Below are 21,256 nucleotides of genomic sequence, written 5' to 3'. Positions count from 1 at the left end.
TATGGGGATCATGAACGTCATAACTGCCTAAGATGACGGTTAAAGGAAACAGAGTATGAACATCCCCACTGACAATAACCACATTGCCTTTGGTTAATAAAAGTGCTTTCCTTAACTTAGAAAGAATCTCGATGTAAGCATGTGTATTGGATCTGTGTACTGCTCGGGACCTTTCCAGGAAGGCAGCACAGATATGATTCTGAGCAAGCACAGGATTCAGCATCTGCGCAAACCTTTCTCCATCATCATCATCTGAAACAATGAGGCCAATCCATGTCCATCCGAAATGCAGGAGCAGCTGGACAATCCCCTCATGCAAAGATGTCTCCCTTGGTGTCATCCAGTACAAAGAAGGAAGATGGGTTTTACTGGAGAGTGTAGTCTCATGTCCATTATATGTGATCTAATGGGGAAAATGTAATTTAATAGAGGCTAGAGAAATAGGGGCCACGGTGGCTTAGTGGTTAAGACGCTGAACTGTAGACTGGAAGGTCAGCAGGTCAGCAGTTCGAGACCGAAGTGCTGTGTGACAGAGTGAGCTCCCGTCTTCAGTCCCAGCTTCTGCCAACCTAGCAGTTCGAAAGCAAGAAATTGCAAGTAGATAAATAGGTAGCACCTCGGTGGGAAAGGTAACAGTGCTCCGTGCACCTCGGTGTTCAGTCATACCGGCCACATGACCACAGAAGCATCTTCGGACAGCGCTGGCTCTTCAGCTTAGAAACGGGGATGAGCACCACACCCTAGAGTCAGACACGACTGGTTGGGGACACCTTTACCTTTTTAGAGAAATATTTGCAGGTTTCCCAGTTACTGTGTCTGCAGATATTTCTTTCAATATTTGTCTTTTCAATGTTTCCTAAATAATATGAACCAGACATTTTCTGTAAGGTTCACAAAGAAACATTCCGCTAATGATAAATTATTTTTTTACTGTAATATACAAAAACCAAGATAGAATTCACATGGATAAAATTGCCAAAATCAGTTCCTCAAACTGAGCAATTGTTTTACTTCTCAAGCATCGCTCTCCATTAGATCATGTCTAAAATACCCAACAATCAGAAAAGAGTGTCTTCTAGGCATTTTACATCCAAGTATTTAGATTTAATGACATGGAAGTGACTTCCATCCATCATTTCTATCCACAAAGAAAACCATAATTAACACAGTTCAGCCTGTGAAATATAGACCAATCCGACCTCTTTAAATGAAGCTTTCTTCAAATCTACACCTGAAACAGTGGAATCAGAGCATATCTCATGTTAGCTGGCTGAAATATTTGGGGATATATTTTGGTGATGGGGACACAAAGAAGCACCAAATGTCCAGAGAGAGAGAGAGACAGAGAGAGAGACGCAGGCAGGCAGGCAGGCAGAGAAGGAAGGAGACATGCAGGCAGATGAAATAAACGTAGGTGGATTCATTAATTACCGCGACAGTCATCAAGGATGTATATCCATTCAATCTGCCCTTCCTTAAATGCTGGAACAGGAAATGAAGGTTACATTAGGTAACATATATTTTAGTTTACTTTTAGCTTGTAGATTGTCGTGATGATGCAATGTGTTTGTTTTAAAATGAACAAAGTGAACTGAAAGAACATCATATTAGAATATGTCTGAAAAGCAAGATTCTTCAGCGATCCCAAAAGATGTTATCTACCTGTGGAATCTTGTACAGACTAAAGATGCTGGCCATCTGGATAATGTCTCCTCCACTGAGCCCTCCAATGATAGACAACACCTCTTTTTTCCGATGACAGTTGAAATTAGGCGCCTTCCTTTGCTGCGTGAAAAGCAGATGCATAATGGCTTCAGATGTGCTTCTTGCATTATGTAGGTTGTCATAGATATGGAACCCGAGAGTTATGTTGGGCAAGAGGCTGGGATTCTTATTGATCTCATGGATGGCAAAAATAAAAGCAAAGACCTGTTGATAATTCTTCGACAGTATTCTGCAATGAGATTGACAGTGGGAGAAATATTGCCATGCATTTTCACTAGTGGCAGATGGGCAAAGGTTGCAGAGCTCCCCATCCATATCAGAATGGGAGATTTATTTATTTATTTATTTATTTATTTTCTTAATCGCCCATCTGGACAGTCACCAGGCCACTCTGGGCGATGTACAACAGTACAAACAATTTAAAACAGAAAAATCACACATTGAAAGATCATATTTCTAAAAATACCCTAACCCCCCCCCCCAATGCCTGCCTGAACAACCAAGTTTTCAATGTGTGGCAGAACCCCATTAAAGAGGGGTATGTTTGAGTTCCCTAGGAAGGGAGTTCCACAGAGTGGGGGCCACCACAGAGAAAGCCCTCTCCCTCATCCTCACCAGCCTTGCTATCCTGGTTGATGGGATAGAGAGAAGGCCATCCTAGGCTGATCTTGTTGAGTGGACACTCTGCTGCTGACGGAGGTGCTCCTTGAGATTGGCTGGGCCAGAACCATATAGGGCTTTAAAGTTCAAAACAAACACCTTGAATTTGACCTGGAAAACAACTGGTAGCCAATGCAACTCCTTCAGCATTGGAGAGATTGAAGCAAAAGGAAGGTAAGGGTTTTAAACAGAGGGTTGACACACCTCTAATAACACCGGAAACTTTTCAACAGATCCTATTTTCCCAATACCCTGAGATCATTGATAGGCAAAGATGCACCAATTGATGGTCCACTCTTGTCCATTCTAACCCTCATCTGGGAAACTGTGTTACCACTACTACTTAATAAAGGAAGACTTACTGAAAATTACCAGGAGTCCAATCTGGAGGATCTGTAAACTGAAGTGAATTATACAAAGGGTGTATGAGAGAGAGGAACCCTCCAATTATTATATCTCCAGACATAGACATATTTGTTGATTCATGAACCTTCTGTAGCTTAAGATCATACACAATAGGAGGCAACCAGAGAAGCAGCCATACCACCATTAACAACCACTTGAATCCAAGAACATGCTTACTCCTGCAACAACCGCACACCTTCATCTTTAATGACTGCCTTGTCTACATTGGTCCCCACAGCAGGAAACTCACTGAAATGTATCCCTTTCCAAGCACCATACAGAAGAAGAATGAGTGGTTCAAAGAAAAGGTGATGGATTTTGGTCTACTCCTCAAAGGAGCAGTATCCTTGCTCTGAGAGGCATATTATCAGTTCAGCTCAGAAGTCAGTTTAGGAATGAAAAAAAGCCTACATTTTAAGCGGGATTAATAATTCTCCCCTTAATGTACATGGAACAATGACAGTGATTTTGATAATTACATAGTATAGAGATGCCTCCCGGGTGGATATTCTGTCTGTGTAAAGCAAAAAAACAAAACAAAAACAAAAAAAACAAGTTTTAGAGATGTCATCATAACATCATCTCCCTCGAGAATCAGTAATAGGAAATGTTGGCTTATACTGCACAACAGTTGCCTATGGACATCTGGCATGACTTATTGGTCATAAGTCTCGAAAAAGAGACATTGGGTTGAATCCGGCCTTAGTTGCATTACTGTAATATATGTGTCCACCATACCAATATATGGGTCTTCTTTAAGTATGGCTACAGATCAAACTCCAACCAATTCTCCCGCGGACTACTGGGAGAGTTAGGCATGGTGTTTCTATGCTAACAATACCCCCTAAATGTAGGTCACAGGGTGGGTAGGTCAAATCCTGTACGCATCAGTTTCCCTGAGAATTACCAAGGTTAAAAGCCAACAGAGTGTTTATTTGAGGAGCAATGGAGAAGAAATCACGGTAAACCAAAATCTGTACTGAATGTCATGGGGACTAGTAATCCCCTAAAGCCATTACCCTCCAGCTCATGCCCTCTACCCTCTTTCATCTCCCTCTTCCAGCTGTCCACTTAAATAATTCCAAGGGTGATGTCAGACTCCCTCCAACTTTCCTTAACATTACATACTCCAAGCAATCTCCCCCTTCCTCACATCCTAACACATACCCCAAGGAGGGTTCACTACAAATCATTCATTCATTCATTCATTCATTCATTCACCATCTCTATATACCACTCCACATCTCAGATTTCAGAGCAGTGAACAAGTTAAAATAATAAAAACCCCAAATGAAAAGAATTAAAACATTTTAAAAGACACAGGTTCTGAACATAATAAACTGCTGCTGTTTGCTCAAAGAAATTAGGGCTGTGCTTCTCTTTGGCCTGAAGCTCCAACACTGAGTCGAAGCAGGGTGATCTGGGCAAACTCCAAGTTGAGGCAGAGGGGCCCCGAAGTGGCATGAAGGAGATCAGGTCATGTAAAAGAACTTTCGTGCACTTCGGAGAGTTACTGAGGCCAAGCCGCCATGCCTCATTCCAGAAATATAAGGAGATACCATTTTATAAATATTTTCCCCATTCCCTGGAGCAAGATGGCTGCCGGTGTGTGTCCAGAGGGCCTTGAGCTGGCAGAGGGAGGGGCTTCCCTGTGGCAGGGGCAGCAGTGACCGCACTCTGCCCTTCATAGCCAACTGCCTCCACCACTTCACTCAAGCCTAGGGGTGCACGAAAGTCACTTACCTGGTCTCGCAGCTTTTCGCGGTGGGGGGGAGGTGCTTCGCTGCTCTCCCCCTGAAGTTCAGGCCAGGGGGGGAGGCTTCCCACCTCGCCCGGCCGAAATTCAGGCCGGTGGGGAGGCTTCCTGCCTCGCCCGGCCGAAATTCAGGCCGGGGAGGAGGCGCCTCGCCTCGCCCGGCCACGAACTAAAAAGTTAAAAAAAAAAACGCCCCCGTGATAGGCTACATGACGATTAACGTAGCCTATCATGGCTAGATCTGCAAAGTCAGCCATGATAGGCTACGTTAATCGTCACGTAGCCTATCACGGGTGACTTTAAAAAAAAAAGAAGCGCGTACGCAAATGGCGGCCCACATAGGGAGCCGCCATTCGCGTTCCTTATTTGGTCGCTGTAGTCTACGTAAAGATTTACGTAGACTATGGTGAAAATAAGGGCAACGCAAATAGCGTTGCCCTTATTTTCGCCGTAGTCTATGTAATCTTTACGTAGACTACAGCAACCAAATAAGGAACGCGAATGGCGGCTCCCTATGGGGGCCGCCATTAGCCATACATGCTTTTTTTTTTTTTAAGTCACCCGTGATAGGCTAAGTGACGATTAACGTAGCCTATCATGGCTGACTTTGCAGATCTAGCTGTAATAGGCTACGTTAATCGTCACGTAGCCTATCACGGGGGCGTTTTTTTTTTTTTAGTTTTATTGGAATGGTGTTGGCGGCAGCCGGTCGAAAGATTGGCTGCCGCCCCCACCCCTGACGAAGACCCGACGAACCGCTGCCGGGACCCGCCGCCGGGAGGGACATTCGGGAAATGTAAATCCCGTCCCGGTGGGTTGCGGGGGGCAGGGGGGTGCGGAGAATTTCTCATTGAAACTTGTTCGGGGGGCTGAACACGTTACCGCTCGGCCCCCCGAAGTTTCAGGGAGAAATTCTCCGCCAACCCTACTCAAGCCTCCATGGACTCCTTGCAAGCGAGCAACCGGTGAAGGCTTGAGCAGAGGCTGGAGTCGGCCTGCAATGGGGCACCCTCCCCTCCTTTGCAGGAAGGGAGTTGCAGCAAAGTTGGAGGGCGACTCCTGCCCTCGTGCCTGTTCGTGGTCTGTGCAGCGCAGCACCTTCCCTGGCAGTTCTCCCGGCAGCATCTCCCCCAGTGGCAGCAGCAGTTCCCGATCAGCAGCAGAAAGAGGAGAACATAAAATGTAATTCTATGAGAAGGACAAGTGGGGGGGGGAGGGGAAAAGCTCAGTGACAATGCTAATGTCAAAAAATACAGTCAAACTCCGGTGATGCGAATTGTAAATGACTACAAACCTTCCAACCAAACACAAATAAAGTAAATATAGAAAAATCCTGTCCCTATAATCACTGGACATATAAAGTTCAAAACAATGCGATCCATTTCTTTCTTTCTTTCTTTTTGGTTCGGTAAAATGTAAATATCCAGCTTGAGTCTGAGAGACAACGAGTCTTATAGCCAGTGCGGCGGCAACATTGTGCTTTTGATATACAGAATTGATATACAGAAGCATATATATGCGAGCGTACATAAGGAGGAGAAAATATGCATTTGAAATGGGAAGAAAACTGTGCATAATCGCAAAGTAAGTAGAAGTAGTAGCCATGGGCAGTTAGGGATCAATGGCATCTTGGCCCTCCAGCAGCCAGCCCAGGGCTTATCAGGGAGAAACCGTATTTCATGAGACCACTTGAAGTCTGATTCTTTTCCGTAAGTCGGATTCCCCCTGGTATAGTTGCTGCATGCCCCAACCCCCACATTGACCTCAGGAGTGATAGCCCTGCCCAGGGTGTGCCTTTCACCATGACCCCAGTCATAGGGTGTTTCCTGTCCCTGTGTTCCCCAGCACAAACCCAGTAGTGACTCCTCAGAAGTACCTCCCATCGTGCTCAATGGGGCTTGTCCCCTGAACTAGGGGTGTCAGAGAATTTCTCACCGAAACTTCGGGGGGCAGAGTGCCAACGCATTCAGCCCCCTGAAATAGTTTCGGGAAGAAATTCTCCGCCTCCCCTCCGGGATGGGACTTACCTTTCCCGAATGTTGCTCCTGGCGGCGGGTCCCAGCGGCGGTTCGGCAGGGCTTCGACAGGGGCAGGGGCGGCGGCCAGTCTTTTGACCGGCTGCCGCCGCTGCCATTCCAAGAAAAGTAAAAAAAAACCCAACGCCCCCGTGATAGGCTACGTGACGATTAGCGTAGCCTATCATGGCTGACTTTGCAGATCTAGCCGTGATAGGCTACGTTAATCGTTACGTAGCCTATCACAGGGGCGTTTTTTTTTTTTCTTTTGAAGTTCGTGGCCGGGGAGACGGGGCGCTTCTCCCCGGCCTGAATTTCAGCCGGGCGAGGCGGGAAGCCTCCCCCCCGGCCTCAATGTCGGCCGGGCGAGGCAGGAAGCCTCCCCCCCCGGCCTGAACTTCGGGGGGAACAGCGGACCGCCTCCCCCCCACCACGAAGCAAGCTGTGAGACCAGGTAAGTGACTTTCGTACACTCCTACCTACAACAAGATGGCTTGGGGAGAGGCAGAAGTTGGCCTCCAACAGGGCACCTTTCCCTCCGAAGAAAGGGAGAGAGTGCAGCTGGAAGGCAACTCCTGCTGCCCTCATGCCTGTTGGCGGGCTGTGACAGGCAGCAGTTTCCACAGCAGCACCTTCCCCAGCGGCTCCCCAATGGCACCAGCAGTAGTGGCAGTGACAGCTCCCTTTGCAGTGGTCCCCCCCCCCATGAACAAGGGCTCAAGTATGGATCCGGGGGCTGGGTGGCATGTTTGTGGGGGGCGCGAAGCAGTTTTCGAATATCCGAATCCAGCTTTGTCTTCATAGGCCAAGGAGAGTCGGGGGACCCCCGAAGCAGCCCAAGCTGAATTGAGCCTACCTCGGAACCCCCACAGTGGCTTCTGAGTCAGTTGGGGGTGTCCATGCAAAGCCCTACACAAAATAACAATGACTTCAGGAGGCACCGAAAGCAACACAATGTTGGTGACTGCCTTGGCTCCAAAGGCAGGGAGTTCCACAGAAAGGGGGCCACCACACTGAAGGCTCTTTTCCTGGTGTACTCCAACCAGGCCATAGGTCCATGTGGAAACACCAGGAGCAAGCCCTCCGATGACCTCAATGACTGGGCAGTTTAGTAAAGAAGAAAGCACTCTCTCAGGTATCTGAGTCCCAAGTTGTTTAGGGCTTTGTACACCAGTAGTAACACCTTAAACCTGGCCCAGTAGCAAATAGGCAGCCAGTGCAGTTCCCTCAGCAAAGAAGTTACATGCTGAAAGGGGGCAGCTCCTGACAACCACTGTGCTGCTGCATTCTTCACTAGCTCCATTTCCGGACGAGCCTCAAGGGCAGCCCCACATAGAGCACATTGCAGTAATCCAGTCTTGAGTTTACTAATGTCTGTATCACTGTGGGCAAGCTCTCCCTGTCCAGGAAAGGCCGTAGCTGACAAAGCATTCGAAGCTGGTGACAGGCACTCCGAGCTGCTGCAACCACTTGGGCCTCCAGAGACAACAATGGATCTAGGAGTACCCCCAGTCTATGAACCTGATCTTTCAAAAGGAGTGCAACCCCATCCAGAACAGGCCATTAGCCTGTCTCCTGGAACCAGGAACTACTCACCCACAGGGCTTCCATCTTGCCAGGATTCAGCTTCACTTTACTGGCCCTCATCCAGCCAATTACTTAGTTTAGGTACTGATCTAGGATTTCCACAGCCTCTCCTGATGCAGATGTCACAGGGAGATAGAGTTGTTGTGTGTCATCAGCATACTGATGACATTTCACTCTAAATCCCCTAATGACTTCTCCCAGTGGCTTCACATAGATGTTGAATAACATTGGGGACAAGATGATGCCTCCGGCACACCATAGCTCAATTGCCAAGGGGCCTAGGAATAGTCACCCAATATTACTCTCTGAAATCAGCGCTGTAGGTAGGACCGGAACCACTGTAACACAGTGCCTCCAATACCCATCCCATGGAGTCAATCTAGGAGGATACCATGGGCAATGGCATCAAAAACCAATGAGAGGTCAAGGAAGAGGAACAGGATTGTGCTCCCCCTGTCCCTCTCTTGATGAAGGTCATCCATCATGGTGACCAAGGCTGATTCAGTCTAATAACCAGATTGAAACCGAACCTGGAATGGGTCTAGATAATCACCATCCTCCAAGACTGCCTGCAGCAGCTTCACCACAACCCTCTCAAGTACCTTCCCTAAGAAAGGGTATTTAAGACTGGGCGGTAGTTGTTTATTACCATTGGGTCCAGAGTTGGCTTCTTCAGAATTGGTCACACTACTGCCTCCTTAAGGATAGCAAGGACCACCCACACCCACAAGGAAGCATTTATCACTCCCTGAACTCACCCAGTCATACCTCCTCGACTAGCCAAGAGGTGCAGTGATTGAGAGGGCATGTAGTTGGTCTCACTGCTGCAAACACCTTGTCCACTCCACATCATCAGGCTGCAGGAACTGGAGCTGATCCCACAAATTTGGGCAGATGGTGGCATCAGACACCTCACCTGGAACTGTGGTAACAACAATGTGAAGTTCACTGTGGAGACAGGTGATTTTGTCTTCAAAGTGTGATGCAAAAAGGTCATAGCAGGTCCTTGAAGTGCCCAGGGCCCCATTTGCTGGGGAGGGTGTTAACAATCCCTGGACCACGTGGAAGAGTTCTGATGGATGGCTACTTGAGGATGTGATGGAGGCAGCAAAATCAGCCTTCTTTGCTGCCCGCATCACCATGCAATAGGCTCAATTATGTGCTCTCAAGAGTGCTCCATCATCATTGCTTTGAGTCTTATGCTGTTTGTGGTCTACCCAATGTCCAGCCTGTTTCACTGACTGTAGCTCCCCAGTATACCAAGGAGCAGAGTGGGCTTTAAAGCACCGGAGGGGGCACTCAGGTGCAATCAAGTGGATGTCCCTCTGCATCTCACTATTCTACAATTAGGCTAGGGCCTCGGCTGCATCACCAGCTCTCGCCACTGAAAAATCCCCAGGAACATTCAGAGATTCATTGGATTCCATGAGTCTGTTGGGGCAGACCATCTGAATGGGTCCCCCAACCCTGCAGGAGGGAAGTAGCACTGTTAGTTCAAATTTCAGCAGGAAATGGTTGAACCGTGACAATGGGGTTACTTGGACTCCCCCCCCTGCATTCCCCAGACCCCCCAGCTCACATGTTGTAGCAAAACCGGAATCAAGGGTGTGCCCTGCTTCATGTGTTGGGCTGATAACAACCTGAGACAGCCCCATGGTTGTCATGGAGTCACAGAATCATAGCAACATAGGGTTGGAAGGAGGGATGTACAAATCCCTTACCTGGCTCCATTCCAGGGCATCCGTGGTGGGGGGAGGCTCCGTCGCTTCCCCGTAATCCTCCCTGTCCGGCTCTGCTCTGCAGTGACTCTGTGGAGCTGCCAACCAGGGCTGGCCGCAGCGGGACTTCCAGCCACTGCCGGGCTGCTGTGGATGCAAATGGCAGTATTTACGAAGCCTATCACCACAAAAGGCAGGGATGCAAATGGCTGCGGCTACGCCATTTGCATTCCTGCCCTAAGCCATGATAGGCTAGGCATAGCGGCCGCCATTTGCGCCCCTGCTCTTTGTCATAATAGGCTACCTAAGTATTTACGTAGCCTATCACGGCAAAAGGCAGCCATTGAAATGGCGGCCCCTATGATGGCTGCTATTTGGGGCTGCAGCAGCCTGGCATCGGCCGGAATACGTGCCGGAACTGCCACCACCGCTGCCGCATCTGCCACCGCATCAGCCGCCAGGCAGGGTCTGTCCTGGGGGGATTCCGCGGGGTGGCAGGGGGATTGCTCCGTTCCGCCACGGACTACAGGCCCAGATTCTAAAGAATCCGGAATCACTGGAGTCCGTGGCAGAATTCTCCAACATCTGTAGTTGGAAGGGGCCTACAAGTAGGGATGTCAGAGAATTCTGCCATGGATCTCGGTGAGGCCGAATGCAAGTGCATTCGGCCCCCTGAAATCCATAGTGGAACGAAGCCCCCCCGCCTCCCCACCTGATGAAAGACGCGCAAAACAGAGCACTTACCTGCTGCCGTCTGCGCTGACTTGCGAATGGTGGCCGCATCTGCGGCCACCATTCGCTTCCTCATTGTAGCCGTGATAGGCTATGCAAATAATTACTTAGCCTCTCACAGCTAATGCAGGGATGCCATTTGTGTCCCTGCAGAGGCAGTGATAGGCTACGTATTTACATAACCTATCATGGCTTAACTAAGGGAATGCAAATGTCAGCGGCTGTGGCGGCTGCCATTTGTGTTCCCTTTTGAGTTTGTCATTTTAGCCTACGTAAATATTTATGTAGGCTATTACGGCAAAAAAAAAAGGGGGGGGGAACGCAAATGGCGGCCACCACACCATTTGTGTTTCCTTTTTTTTTTGCCGTAATAGCCTATGTAAATATTTACTTAGGCTAAAAGGGCAAAAAAAAAGGGAACGCAAATGGCAGCCACTGTAGCCACCGCCATTTGCGTTCCCTTAGTTAAGCCGTGATAGGTTACGTAAATATTTACGTAGCCTATCACAGCAAAATACAGGGACGCAAATGGCGGCGGCTATGGCAGCCACCATTTGTGTCCCTTCAGGCTGCCCAGCGGCTGGATGTCTGGCTGCGGGCGGCCCCGGCCGGCGGCTCCACGGAATCTCCACAGAGTGGAGCCGGCCAGTCAGAATTTTGGGGAAGGGATGGAGCGCCTCCCCCCCGCCGCGAATGTCACCCTTTGAAAAGGTAAGTGACTTTCGTACATCCCTACCTACAATACCATCGAGTCCAATCCCCTGCTCAATGCAGGAAGCCTGATTCCCAGGCAGTTTCCTATCCAACTACTAGCCAGGGCTGAGCTTTCTTAGCTCCCAAGATCAGACAAGATCAGGCACATCCAGCCCATGAAGTCCTGAGCTGGAACTCCAGAGACACCCAGAAGTTGAACCACCATCCTGGGTTCCTCCAATACCAAACTCAAGACTCCTTCTGCCAGCTCAGTCAAGGAGGAGGCTGGTCAGCAGTGTGGGTGGTACACAAGCATCCCCAATCTGTTTCTATGGCCCAAAAGGAGGTGCAACCCCTCAAGGCCTGCTCCAACATGGAGTGGTTTCCTGGTGATAGAGTTGGAGGTTCTATGAACCACAAAAACTCCCCCTGCCCAGCCCTCCAAAGTTTAACTTAACTAACTGCATTTATTGAAACATTCAAAGTTTTACATCTTTCATCTTCACAAAAGGTCCTCAAATACAATGTTCTTGGTTTAAATTCCTGGGCAGCCAGTGTAATGTCCTTTTTCTGGTCTACTCACAATTTGGATCCTGAGGATTGCCGTGCCGTGGTCTGACCCTGGCCCTGCCATGCACCACAAGCAGTCCTGGGATGTGGGCCAGGAAAGGGGAATTGGACAGCAGGCCAACGTCAGGATCCACACCCAGTGTCACCCCTGTTCTCTTCCCATCGCCAGCTGGACCCAATTAAGAGCTGCATGAACCAAATGATGTAAACTCACTGCTCACTTAGCAACTATATTGAGTGGTGCAGTTCGGCCATGTCAGATACTGGACTTAATTTTCTGTTCTTTTTTTTACAATTTCTATATAAAATTATTTCTTGGCCACCGTTCAGCCTAGGGATGTAGGAAAGGTACTTACCTTTCACGACTTATGTTTATGGTTGGGGGGGAGGCGTTCCATCCCTCCCCCCCGGAATCCTCGCCGGGGGGGAGGCGCTCTGTTCCTTCCCCCCGGAATCCTGGGCAGCCAACTTTGCTCCGCAGTGATTCTGCGGAGCCGCCGGCCAGCTCCGCCAGCAGCAGGACATCTGGCTGCTGGTTAGCAGGGATGCAAAAGGCGGCAGCCGTAGCCGCTGCCATTTGCGTCCCTGCAGTCAGCCGTGATAGGCTATGTAAATGTTTACGTAGCCTATCACGGCTGACTTAAAAAAACAAAACAAAACGCGCATATGCAAATGGCAGCGGCCATGGCCGCCACCATTTGCGTTGCTTATTTTGGCACATCTTAGTCTATGTAAACATTTATGTAGACTAAGATGGTGAAAATAAGGGGAATGCAAGAAGCGTAGATGCTACACTATTTGCGTTCCCCTTATTTTCGCCTTCTTAGTCTACGTAAATGTTTACGTAGACTAAGATGTGCCAAAATAAGGAACGCAAATGGCGGCGGCCATGGCCGCTGCCATTTGCGTATGCGCATTTTTGTTTTTTTTAAGTCAGCCATGATAGGCTACGTAAACATTTACATAGCCTATCACGGTATTTTTAAAAAACCTAGCCGTGATAGGCTACGTAAATCTTTACGTAGCCTATCACGTTTAAAAAAAAAACAACAACAACTGGAAATGGCGGTGGTGGCAGCCAGTCGGAAGACCAGACGCTGCCGCCGCCGCCGAACTGCCTCCGGAGCCGCCACCGAAGCTGCCGCTGCCAGGAAGATCTGCCCAAGGTAAGTCTCGTTCCGGGGACGAGACTTTCGTACATCCCTAGTTCAGCCCCCAAAGGGCTCCAAGGTGCCATACTAAGGATGTCAAAGAATTCTGCGACTGTTCTTGGTGAGGCTGAATGCCAGTGCATTTGGCCCGCCAAAATCCATCGTGGAATGAAGCCCCTGCCCCCCAATCCACGAAAGGCACGCGGGACAAAGTCCCTGCCACCCCCACTCCACAAAAGGTGCATGAAACAGAGCACTTACCTGCTCCCGTCCGTGCTGCTTTGCGAATGGCAGCCGTCCTCCGGCCGCCATTCACTTCCACCTCTTCATAGCCATGATAGGCTACGTAAATACTTATGTAGCCTATCACGGCTAATGCAGGGACACCATTTGCATCCCTGCAGAGGCTGTGATAGGCTACGTAAATATTTATGTAGCCTATCACGGCGGGGGGGAGGAAACCCAGCTTATGCTGGGGGGTTTTCCCCCTGCTGTGATAGGCTACATAAGTATTTACATAACCTATCACGGCAGGCGGGGAAAAAACCAGCATATGCAAATGGCGTCTGCTACTGCCATTTGCATATGCTGGGGGTTTTCCCCCTGCCGTGATAGGCTATGTAAATATTTACATAGCCTATCATGGCTCAATACAGGGACGCAGATGGCAGTGGCTACGACAGCCGCCATTTGCATCCCTGCAGGGTTGCCCAGCGGCTGGATGTCCAGCTCCGGGCAGCTGGAGCCGGCCGGCGGCTCTGCAGCTTGGCCGTGGAGCGGAGCCAGCCATGCAGGATTCTGGGGGGGAGGACCGGATCGCCTCCCCACCCATTGAGGATTGCGGGGGGGAGGGACGGTGTGCCTCCCCCCCAAGCATATTGCGCAGTGCGGAGCCAGGTAGGTGTTTCATACATCTCTATGCCATACAAAACAAAAACCAATGAAACCATATCATTTTTTTTAATCATCTTTAAAAACAAAGACAGGAATGGTGTGTAAAATCATCCAAATGTCAACTGGAACAAACATGTTTTCATAGCCTTTTCTTTCTAAAGCTAAAGAAAGAAAAGAAAAAACCCCCGAATCTAATCTTCATAGAGAGTGAGTTCCAATACTGTGGTGTTGTTACAGAAAACACACTGCCCCATGTCCTTGTCAACCTAAACCCTGATGGTCGAGTGTCATGTAACAGGGCCTCTGAAAGAGATGCAAAAATATGGGCAGGTTCATATGGGGTATAGAAAAGGCACTGCCCATGTCCTTGTTAGCCTAAACCCTGTTGGTGGTGTCTTGTGTAACTTGGTCTCTGAAAGAGATGCAAAAATATGGGCAGGTTCATATGGGAGGATGTGGTCCCTCAGAACCCCTGCCCCCTAATGGTTTTAAGGGTTATAGATAAACACAAACATTTTGACCTGTACCTGGAAAGAAATTGGAAACCAGTGTTATTGGTACAGGGCCAGTGTAATCTGGTCAGTCAAGGACACATCAGAAGACAATTTGCACAATGCATTATGCACTTCAAGGACAGTGTCTGTAAAGCACCTCACTTTATTCTCAATGGCAAGTCACTGAGGCAGGGATCGCTGTGGCCAGATCTGCCATCTTCACGACGGGCTGCAAACAGAACACCAGTTAAAGCTGGAAAAGTCACTCCTGGCACAGAAGCTACCAAATCCTCCAGAAGCAATGTCCCATTCTTTCATCCTGATCCTTCAAAGCAATTGGAATGGTCTCATATGCCTCCTCCTAGGCCTATGCTGTACCTCACTTAGTTCAAAAAGCTGAGTTTGGGACCCTTCTGTTCAATCTGCTGACTGGGGCCCTGGACTGTGGCCCCATATTCCTTCCCTGACTGCAGCACTGGCTATGTTATATCCACCTACTGACAAATATTGTACTGTAACCCCTAGCTTGGGTAATAATTGCACTCATCATACTGAAAACCTACAGGAGCAACAAACAGTAAATGATGAAAAGATTTATTTATTTATTTATTTATTTATTTAATTTCTATACCGCCCAAGAGCTGAAGCTCTCAGGGCAGTTCACAAAAATGAAACCCAAAAAGCACACAGTAAAACAATATAAAATATAGAAACATAGAAACATTACAACCACAATGTAACAATACAACCAGAATAAAACCAGAATAAAACCTAGCAGCAATGCAGAGATTTGAAATACAGATTTAAAATAGCAAAGTTAAAAGTCTAGGAAGCTAAAATGCCTGGGAAAATTAAAAGGTCTTCACCTGGCGCCGGAAGGAATACAATGCAGGTGCCAGGCAAACATCACTAGGGAGCTCATTCCACAGCCAGTGTGCCACAGCAGAAAAGGCTCTCCTCCTACTAGCCACCTGCCTCACTTCTTTGGCAGAGGCTCATGGAGGAGGGCTGGTGAGGATGATTTAAGGTCTGGGCAGGGACTAGGGATGTCAGAGAATTTCACCACGAATCCCGGGCGAAATTGGTGGTGAAACGGTCTGCCACCCCCCCCCCCAGGATGGGACTTAGCTTGTGTGAATGTCCCTGGCGGCAGCGGCTCCGGCAGCGGTTCGGCGGCGGCGCCTGTGGCGGCCGGTCTTCCGACCGGCTGCCACCCCCGCCATTTCCAAGTTAAAAAAAAAAAAAAAGTGATAGGCTACGTAAAGATTTACGTAGCCTATCACGGCTAGATTTTTAAAAAACACCGTGATAGGCTACATAAATGTTTACGTAGCCTATCATGGTTGAGTGAGAAAAAAAAACCCGCATGTACGCTATTTGCGTTCCCCTTATTTTTGCCTTATTTTTGCCGTAGTCTATGTAAATGTTTACGTAGACTACACATGCCAAAATAAGGAACGCAAATGGCGGTGCCCATGGGCGCCACCATTTGTGTACGTGTGGTTTGTTTGTTTGTTTTTTCACTCAGCCGTGATAGGCTACGTAAACATTTACGTAGCCTATCATGGCTGACTGCAGGGACACAAACGGCGGTGGCTATGGCCACCGCCATTTGCGTCCCAACCGGCCAGGATTCGCGGTGGGAGAGATGGGGTGCCTCCCCCCTAGCCAGAATTTTGGGGGGGAGGACGGAGCATCTCCCCCCCACCGTGAATCAACTTTCAGGTTCAGGTAAGGAACTTTCGTACATCCCTAGCAGGGACATATGGGAGGAGGCCCTCCTTCAGGTAACCTGGCCCCAAGCCGTTAAGGGATTAGGGGTGAACGAATCCCAGTCACTGTCATCTGCTGGGAGGGCTGTGGGGAGGGGACACTATATGGTCCTCCCCCCAGAATCCTCCTCGGCCGGCTCAGCTCTGCGGCAAGTCCACAGAACCGCCAGCCGGGGCCAGCTTCTGCCAGACGTCTGGCCGTGGCTGGTCGATGGACGCAAATGGCATCGGGCATAGTGGATGCCATTTGCGTGCCTCCCTTTGGCCGTGATAGGCTATGTAAATCTTTACATAGCCTATCACAGCAAAAGGGAGGAAGGCAAATGGCAGTGTTGCAGAGCACTTGCTCATGGAGCCTTGAATGGACCAAAGCTGATTTCTTGTAAAAAATCCAGGACTCCTCCATTCACTTCTCCTTCTGTTGTCATGGAAACACCCTCTAGGATGCAAAGGAGTTTCCATGTGTGGTTCTTAATGTTCCTTGTAAGAAGAGCAACTTCTAGAGAACAACAGGGGAGGAAAAGGGTTTGTGGATAAGATCTTGACCATGCTTATTCCATGTCAGGCCAAGCTTCATTGAATTTATTCATGATTGATTTAAACTGAGTTCAATTAACTGATTTAAGTCAAGTTAATAATGGCTCTGAATTGCAACATGCGGGATGGAGATTGCTATGCAAGCATGGCACCCTCCCAATCCCATACCATCTTAGTTCAAATCCTCTCTATGCTTTGGGCCAACATGGGAATCAGCTTGGCACCTGTTCCCTTCATTGCCATCCCCTTTCCTCCTCTCTCCATTGCCACCCCCTTGCCTTTCCCACATGCATCTTGTTGGTGGTGCCTGCACCAGCAGTGGTACTATCTGGAATCCAGGTGAATATTGCCTTTAGATCACTGTGGTGGCATCATTACAAACACAGAGCCATAGAACCTCAGGCCTGGGGGTCAAATCCTGCTCTCTATGGGTGCCAAGGGAATGGGATAAAAATTGAAGTGCTCCAAGACAGCAGTGATGAACATAAATAATTTTACAAATGTCTGAATATAACTGCTTTTGTTTTGCTCCAAATGTCCAAGAGGATAAAGTAGAGGAAACCTTTCATTTTCCCATAATCTCTAGTTAGTTTTCCCTGTTAGAAGCTTCCTGGAGTTGAGCTCAGCTCTGAGAACAATGATGTAACACTTTGGGAGAAAGATGCAACCCAATAACCCAGTGTTGGAGGCCAAGATCGCAAATACTTCCACAGCCACCACATCTTTCCCCTTGGTGCTGAGTAGGAGTGTACGAAAGTCACTTACCTGGTCTCGCAGCTTGCTTCGTGGTGGGGGGGAGGCGCTTGGCCGTAGTCTACGTAAATCTTTATGTAGACTACAGGGACCAAATAAGGAACGTGAATGGCGGCTCCTTATGGGGCCGCCATTAGCCGTATGCGATTTTTTTGTTGTTGTTTTTTTAAGTCACCCGTGATAGGCTACGTGATGATTAACGTAGCCTATCACAGCTGACTTTGCAAATATAGCCGTGATAGGCTACGTTAATCGTTACATAGCCTATCACAGGGGTGTTTTTTTTTTTACTTTTCTTGTAATGGCAGCAGTGGCAGCCGGTCGAAAGACCGGCTGCCGCCCCCGCCCCTGACGAAGACCTGCCGAACCGCCGCTGGGACCCGCTGCCGGGAGGGACATTCGTGAAAGGTAAGTCCCATCCTGGGGGGGGCGGGGGGGCGGGGGGCGGAGAATTTCTCCCCGAACAACCTTCGGAGGACTGAATGCGTTGGCACTCGGCCCCCCGAAGTTTTGGGGAGAAATTCTCCCCCATCCCTAGTGCTGAGGTAAGTTGGAATGAAGGAGATCCAAACACTGCAAAACACCACCATGCTGAAGGTGATCAGCTTGGCTTCATTGAAAATGTCCGGCAGCTTTCTGGCCAGGAAAGCTACTGTGAAGCTGATGAGGGCCAGAAAGCCCATGTAGCCCAGAACAAAGTAGAACATGAGGATGGAGCCTTCATTGCATTCCACTATGATTAGGGGTGGACGAAATTCACTTACCTGTCCTCGAAGCTTGTTTGCGGTGGGGGGGAGGCGCTTCGCTGCTCCCCCCGCAAAGTTCAGGCCAGGGGGGGAAGGCTTCCCGCCTCGCCCGGCCGAAATTCAGGCTAGGGGGGAGGCTTCCCGCCTCGCCTGGCTGAAATTCAGGCCGGGGAGGAGGCTTCCTGCCTCGCCCGGCCACAAACTCCAAAGTTTTTTTTTTAAAAAAAAAAACGCCCCCATGATAGGCTACGTGATGATTAACGTAGCCTATCACAGCTAGATCTGCAAAGTCAGTCGTGATAGGCTACGTTAATCGTCACGTAGCCTATCACGGGTGACTTTAAAAAAAAAAAAGCACGTACACAAATGGCGGCCCCCATAGGGAGCCACCATTCGCGTTCCTTATTTGGTCGCTGTAGTCTACATAAATCTTTACGTAGACTACGGCAAAAATAAGGGCAACGCAAATAGCGTTGCCCTTATTTTCGCCGTAGTCTACGTAAATCTTTATGTAGACTACAGCGACCAAATAAGGAACGGGAATGGCGGCTCCCTATGGGGGCCACCATTATCCGTACGCGCTTTTTTTTTTTTTAAAGTCACCCATGATAGGCTATGTGACGATTCACGTAGCCTATCACAGCTGACTTTGCAGATCTAGCCATGATAGGCTACGTTAATCGTCACGTAGCCTATCACGGGGGCGTTTTTGTTTTTTTTCTTTTATTGGAATGGCGGGGGCGGCAGCCGGTCGAAAGACCGGCTGCCGCTCTCGCCCCGCACGAACACCCGCCAAACCGCCGGCCGGACCCGCTGCCGGGAGGGACATTCGGCAAAGGTAAGTCCCGTCCCTGGAAGGGCGGGGGGGGGCAGAGAATTTCTCCCTGAAACGTGTTCGGGGGGCCGAACACGTTGGCGCTCGGCCCCCCGAAGTTTCAAGGAGAAATTCTCCACCATCCCTAACTATGATCCTCCCAACCTGAGGGTGCATGTCAACATCTGGGAATGGAAGAGAGGTTGAGAGCCATGCAGTGCTAAGGCACACCTGAATGAAGGAGCAGGAAAGCACAATGGCATTTGCCACTTTTTGCCCAAGCAGTTTCCTCATCCTGTTGCCCAGCTTGGTGGCCATGAAGGCCAAGACCACAATTATCATTTTTGCCAAGACACAAGACACTGCAACAGAGAAAATGAGAGCAAAAGCCAACTGCCGGAGAAGGCAGGACACCTTCCCAGGAGTGCCAATGAACAGAAAGGAAGAGAAGTAGCAAAGCAGGATGGAGGTGAGGAGAATACAGGTGAGGTTTCAGTTGTTGGCTTTGACAATGGGAGTATGCCAGTGCTTTACAAAGTCAGTATCACCAAACCTGTAATCACAGCAAAGGAATTATCCAGGGAAACCAAAATGATCCCCAACGGCTCTTCATGGGTTAAGAAGGTCTGAAGCTTGGGGATACATTGATCATGGTTCTTGTTTGCATATTGATCTTCTGGGCACCTGGCACAATGGACAGCATCTGAAAGGGTTAAGAGAAGTATGTGGCAGTGTTAGCTTTCTTGACAAACCATGGCTGTCACAATGCAAAGTTAATGGCTGAGAAGAATTACTAACTTTGGATTTATGTCCTTTTTGTCCTTCAGATATCTATTTGACATACAATGACTTCAGTGTCCCTGCTACTCCTGTGGGCTGGTAACACAGCAGAAATCATATTCATTCCCAGCAGCAACACTGAGAATTATAAGCATTTCAAATACAATATATGTCAGAATTTATCAACTTCAACTCCATGGGGGTTCATGGAAAACCAGCAACTGACCCCAATCATGGTGTGACATGCTGAGTTTGCTGTGTGGCAGCCAACCTTGGAAGGATGAGGATCCAGACAGCATATCCAGGCAGGACTTTATGTCATTTCACAACTCACCAAAGACACCTCTCCACAGTCTCAAAGATACTACAGTCCACTGAGCTGTATTAGTTACTGTGAAGGCCTTTCAGGAACCTCCAGCATAGGGAGTAAATTTCCAAGCACTCGGATAGGCTGGGAGAAATAATTTGAGATTGCTTGAATTTTGAATCATTTTCAAGTTAATCCAAGGTGAACTCACAAACTCACAAACAATGGCCGTTACAATGCAAAGTTAATGGCTGACAAGAATTGGCATCTTTGGTTTTATTTACTTTTTGGCCTTCAGATATCTATATGACATACAATGACTTCAGTGTACCTGCCAGTCTCGTGGGCTGGTAGCATAGCAGAGATCGTATTCATTCCCATCACATTGAGAATAATAAGCATTTCAAACAAAATGTAACGTATCAGCTACAACTCAACCACAGTTCATGGAAAATCAGCAACTCACCCCAATCATGGATGGAGTCCCATGCTGATGGTTCCATGTGGTAACCAACCTTGGAATGATCCAAACATCATATCCTGTCATGGCTTTGTCTTCTTTCACAACTCACCCAAGACACAACTCAGCAGTCACAAAGATACTACAGCCCACTCAGCCGTATCAGTTACTGTGGTACAATGAAAATAAAATGAGGTGCTGATTAGCTGATTAGCAGCCGGCTGGGGTTCCAAAGATTGGGGGTTCATGGACGCTATAGTTATTCTGAGGGATGCAGCAATTGCAACAACCTTCCAGGGAGGGAACTTCATCTTCCATGGTCCCCTCGGATTTTGTTCCCTGACATGGATAGGGAGCATTTTTGCAAGCACTCAGATAGGGTGTGAGAAATAATTTGAGATCCTTTGAATCTTTTTTCAAGTTAATCCAAGGTGAACTCACATTTGAGGTTTTGCCAGAGCATCAGCTACACCTTCACCCCTTCCTTTTTTTCCCTCTAAGCAAGCATGTCCCTGATTTGCAGTGTGGGTTTTCTCTCCTTTTTTGGCATCACTCCCTCTAATCATCATAACTCAAACAGAATTCAGCCAGCCTTCATTCCTATACTAAGAGGCTGGAATGTTTGATAACATTCCAGTACATCGCATAATCTTAGCAATTATGTTCAAGGGTTGAAGGCAGCCCTGT

General features: G+C 48.6%; 1 protein-coding gene across 1 annotated transcript; it reads right to left on the bottom strand.

Annotated features, from left to right (window-relative positions):
• Nucleotides 1-911: 911 nt before the first annotated feature.
• Nucleotides 912-13,342, bottom strand: LOC146341341 (uncharacterized). Its single transcript, XM_084808324.1, has 4 exons — nucleotides 13,274-13,342; nucleotides 9,870-10,013; nucleotides 8,907-9,070; nucleotides 912-1,954 (listed from the first exon to the last, which is right to left on the bottom strand). Exons 1-4 carry the CDS (start codon nucleotides 13,322-13,324, stop codon nucleotides 1,636-1,638), a joined length of 678 nt encoding a protein of 225 aa, XP_084664450.1. The 5' UTR covers nucleotides 13,325-13,342; the 3' UTR covers nucleotides 912-1,635.
• Between the last annotated feature and the right edge of the window lie 7,914 nt (nucleotides 13,343-21,256).

This window comes from Heloderma suspectum, chromosome 6 (genome assembly GCF_057233095.1).
Source record: "Heloderma suspectum isolate Gila_16-S chromosome 6, 16-S_ref, whole genome shotgun sequence".
Lineage (NCBI taxonomy): Eukaryota > Metazoa > Chordata > Lepidosauria > Squamata > Helodermatidae > Heloderma > Heloderma suspectum.
Note: the sequence above shows the minus strand (reverse complement) of the source record. Positions and strands in the feature narration are given on the sequence as shown.

Coding starts and splice junctions, on each gene's coding strand:
- LOC146341341 (XM_084808324.1), bottom strand. CDS start 13,324: ATGGCGGCCGGAGGACGGCTGCCATTCGCAAAGCAGCACGGACGGGAG. Junction 10,014..13,273: donor AGCAGCACGGACGGGAGCAG/GTAAGTGCTCTG, acceptor TTGCATCCACAG/CAGCCCGGCAGTGGCTGGAA. Junction 9,071..9,869: donor ATGCCCTGGAATGGAGCCAG/GTAAGGGATTTG, acceptor TTGTTACCACAG/TTCCAGGTGAGGTGTCTGAT.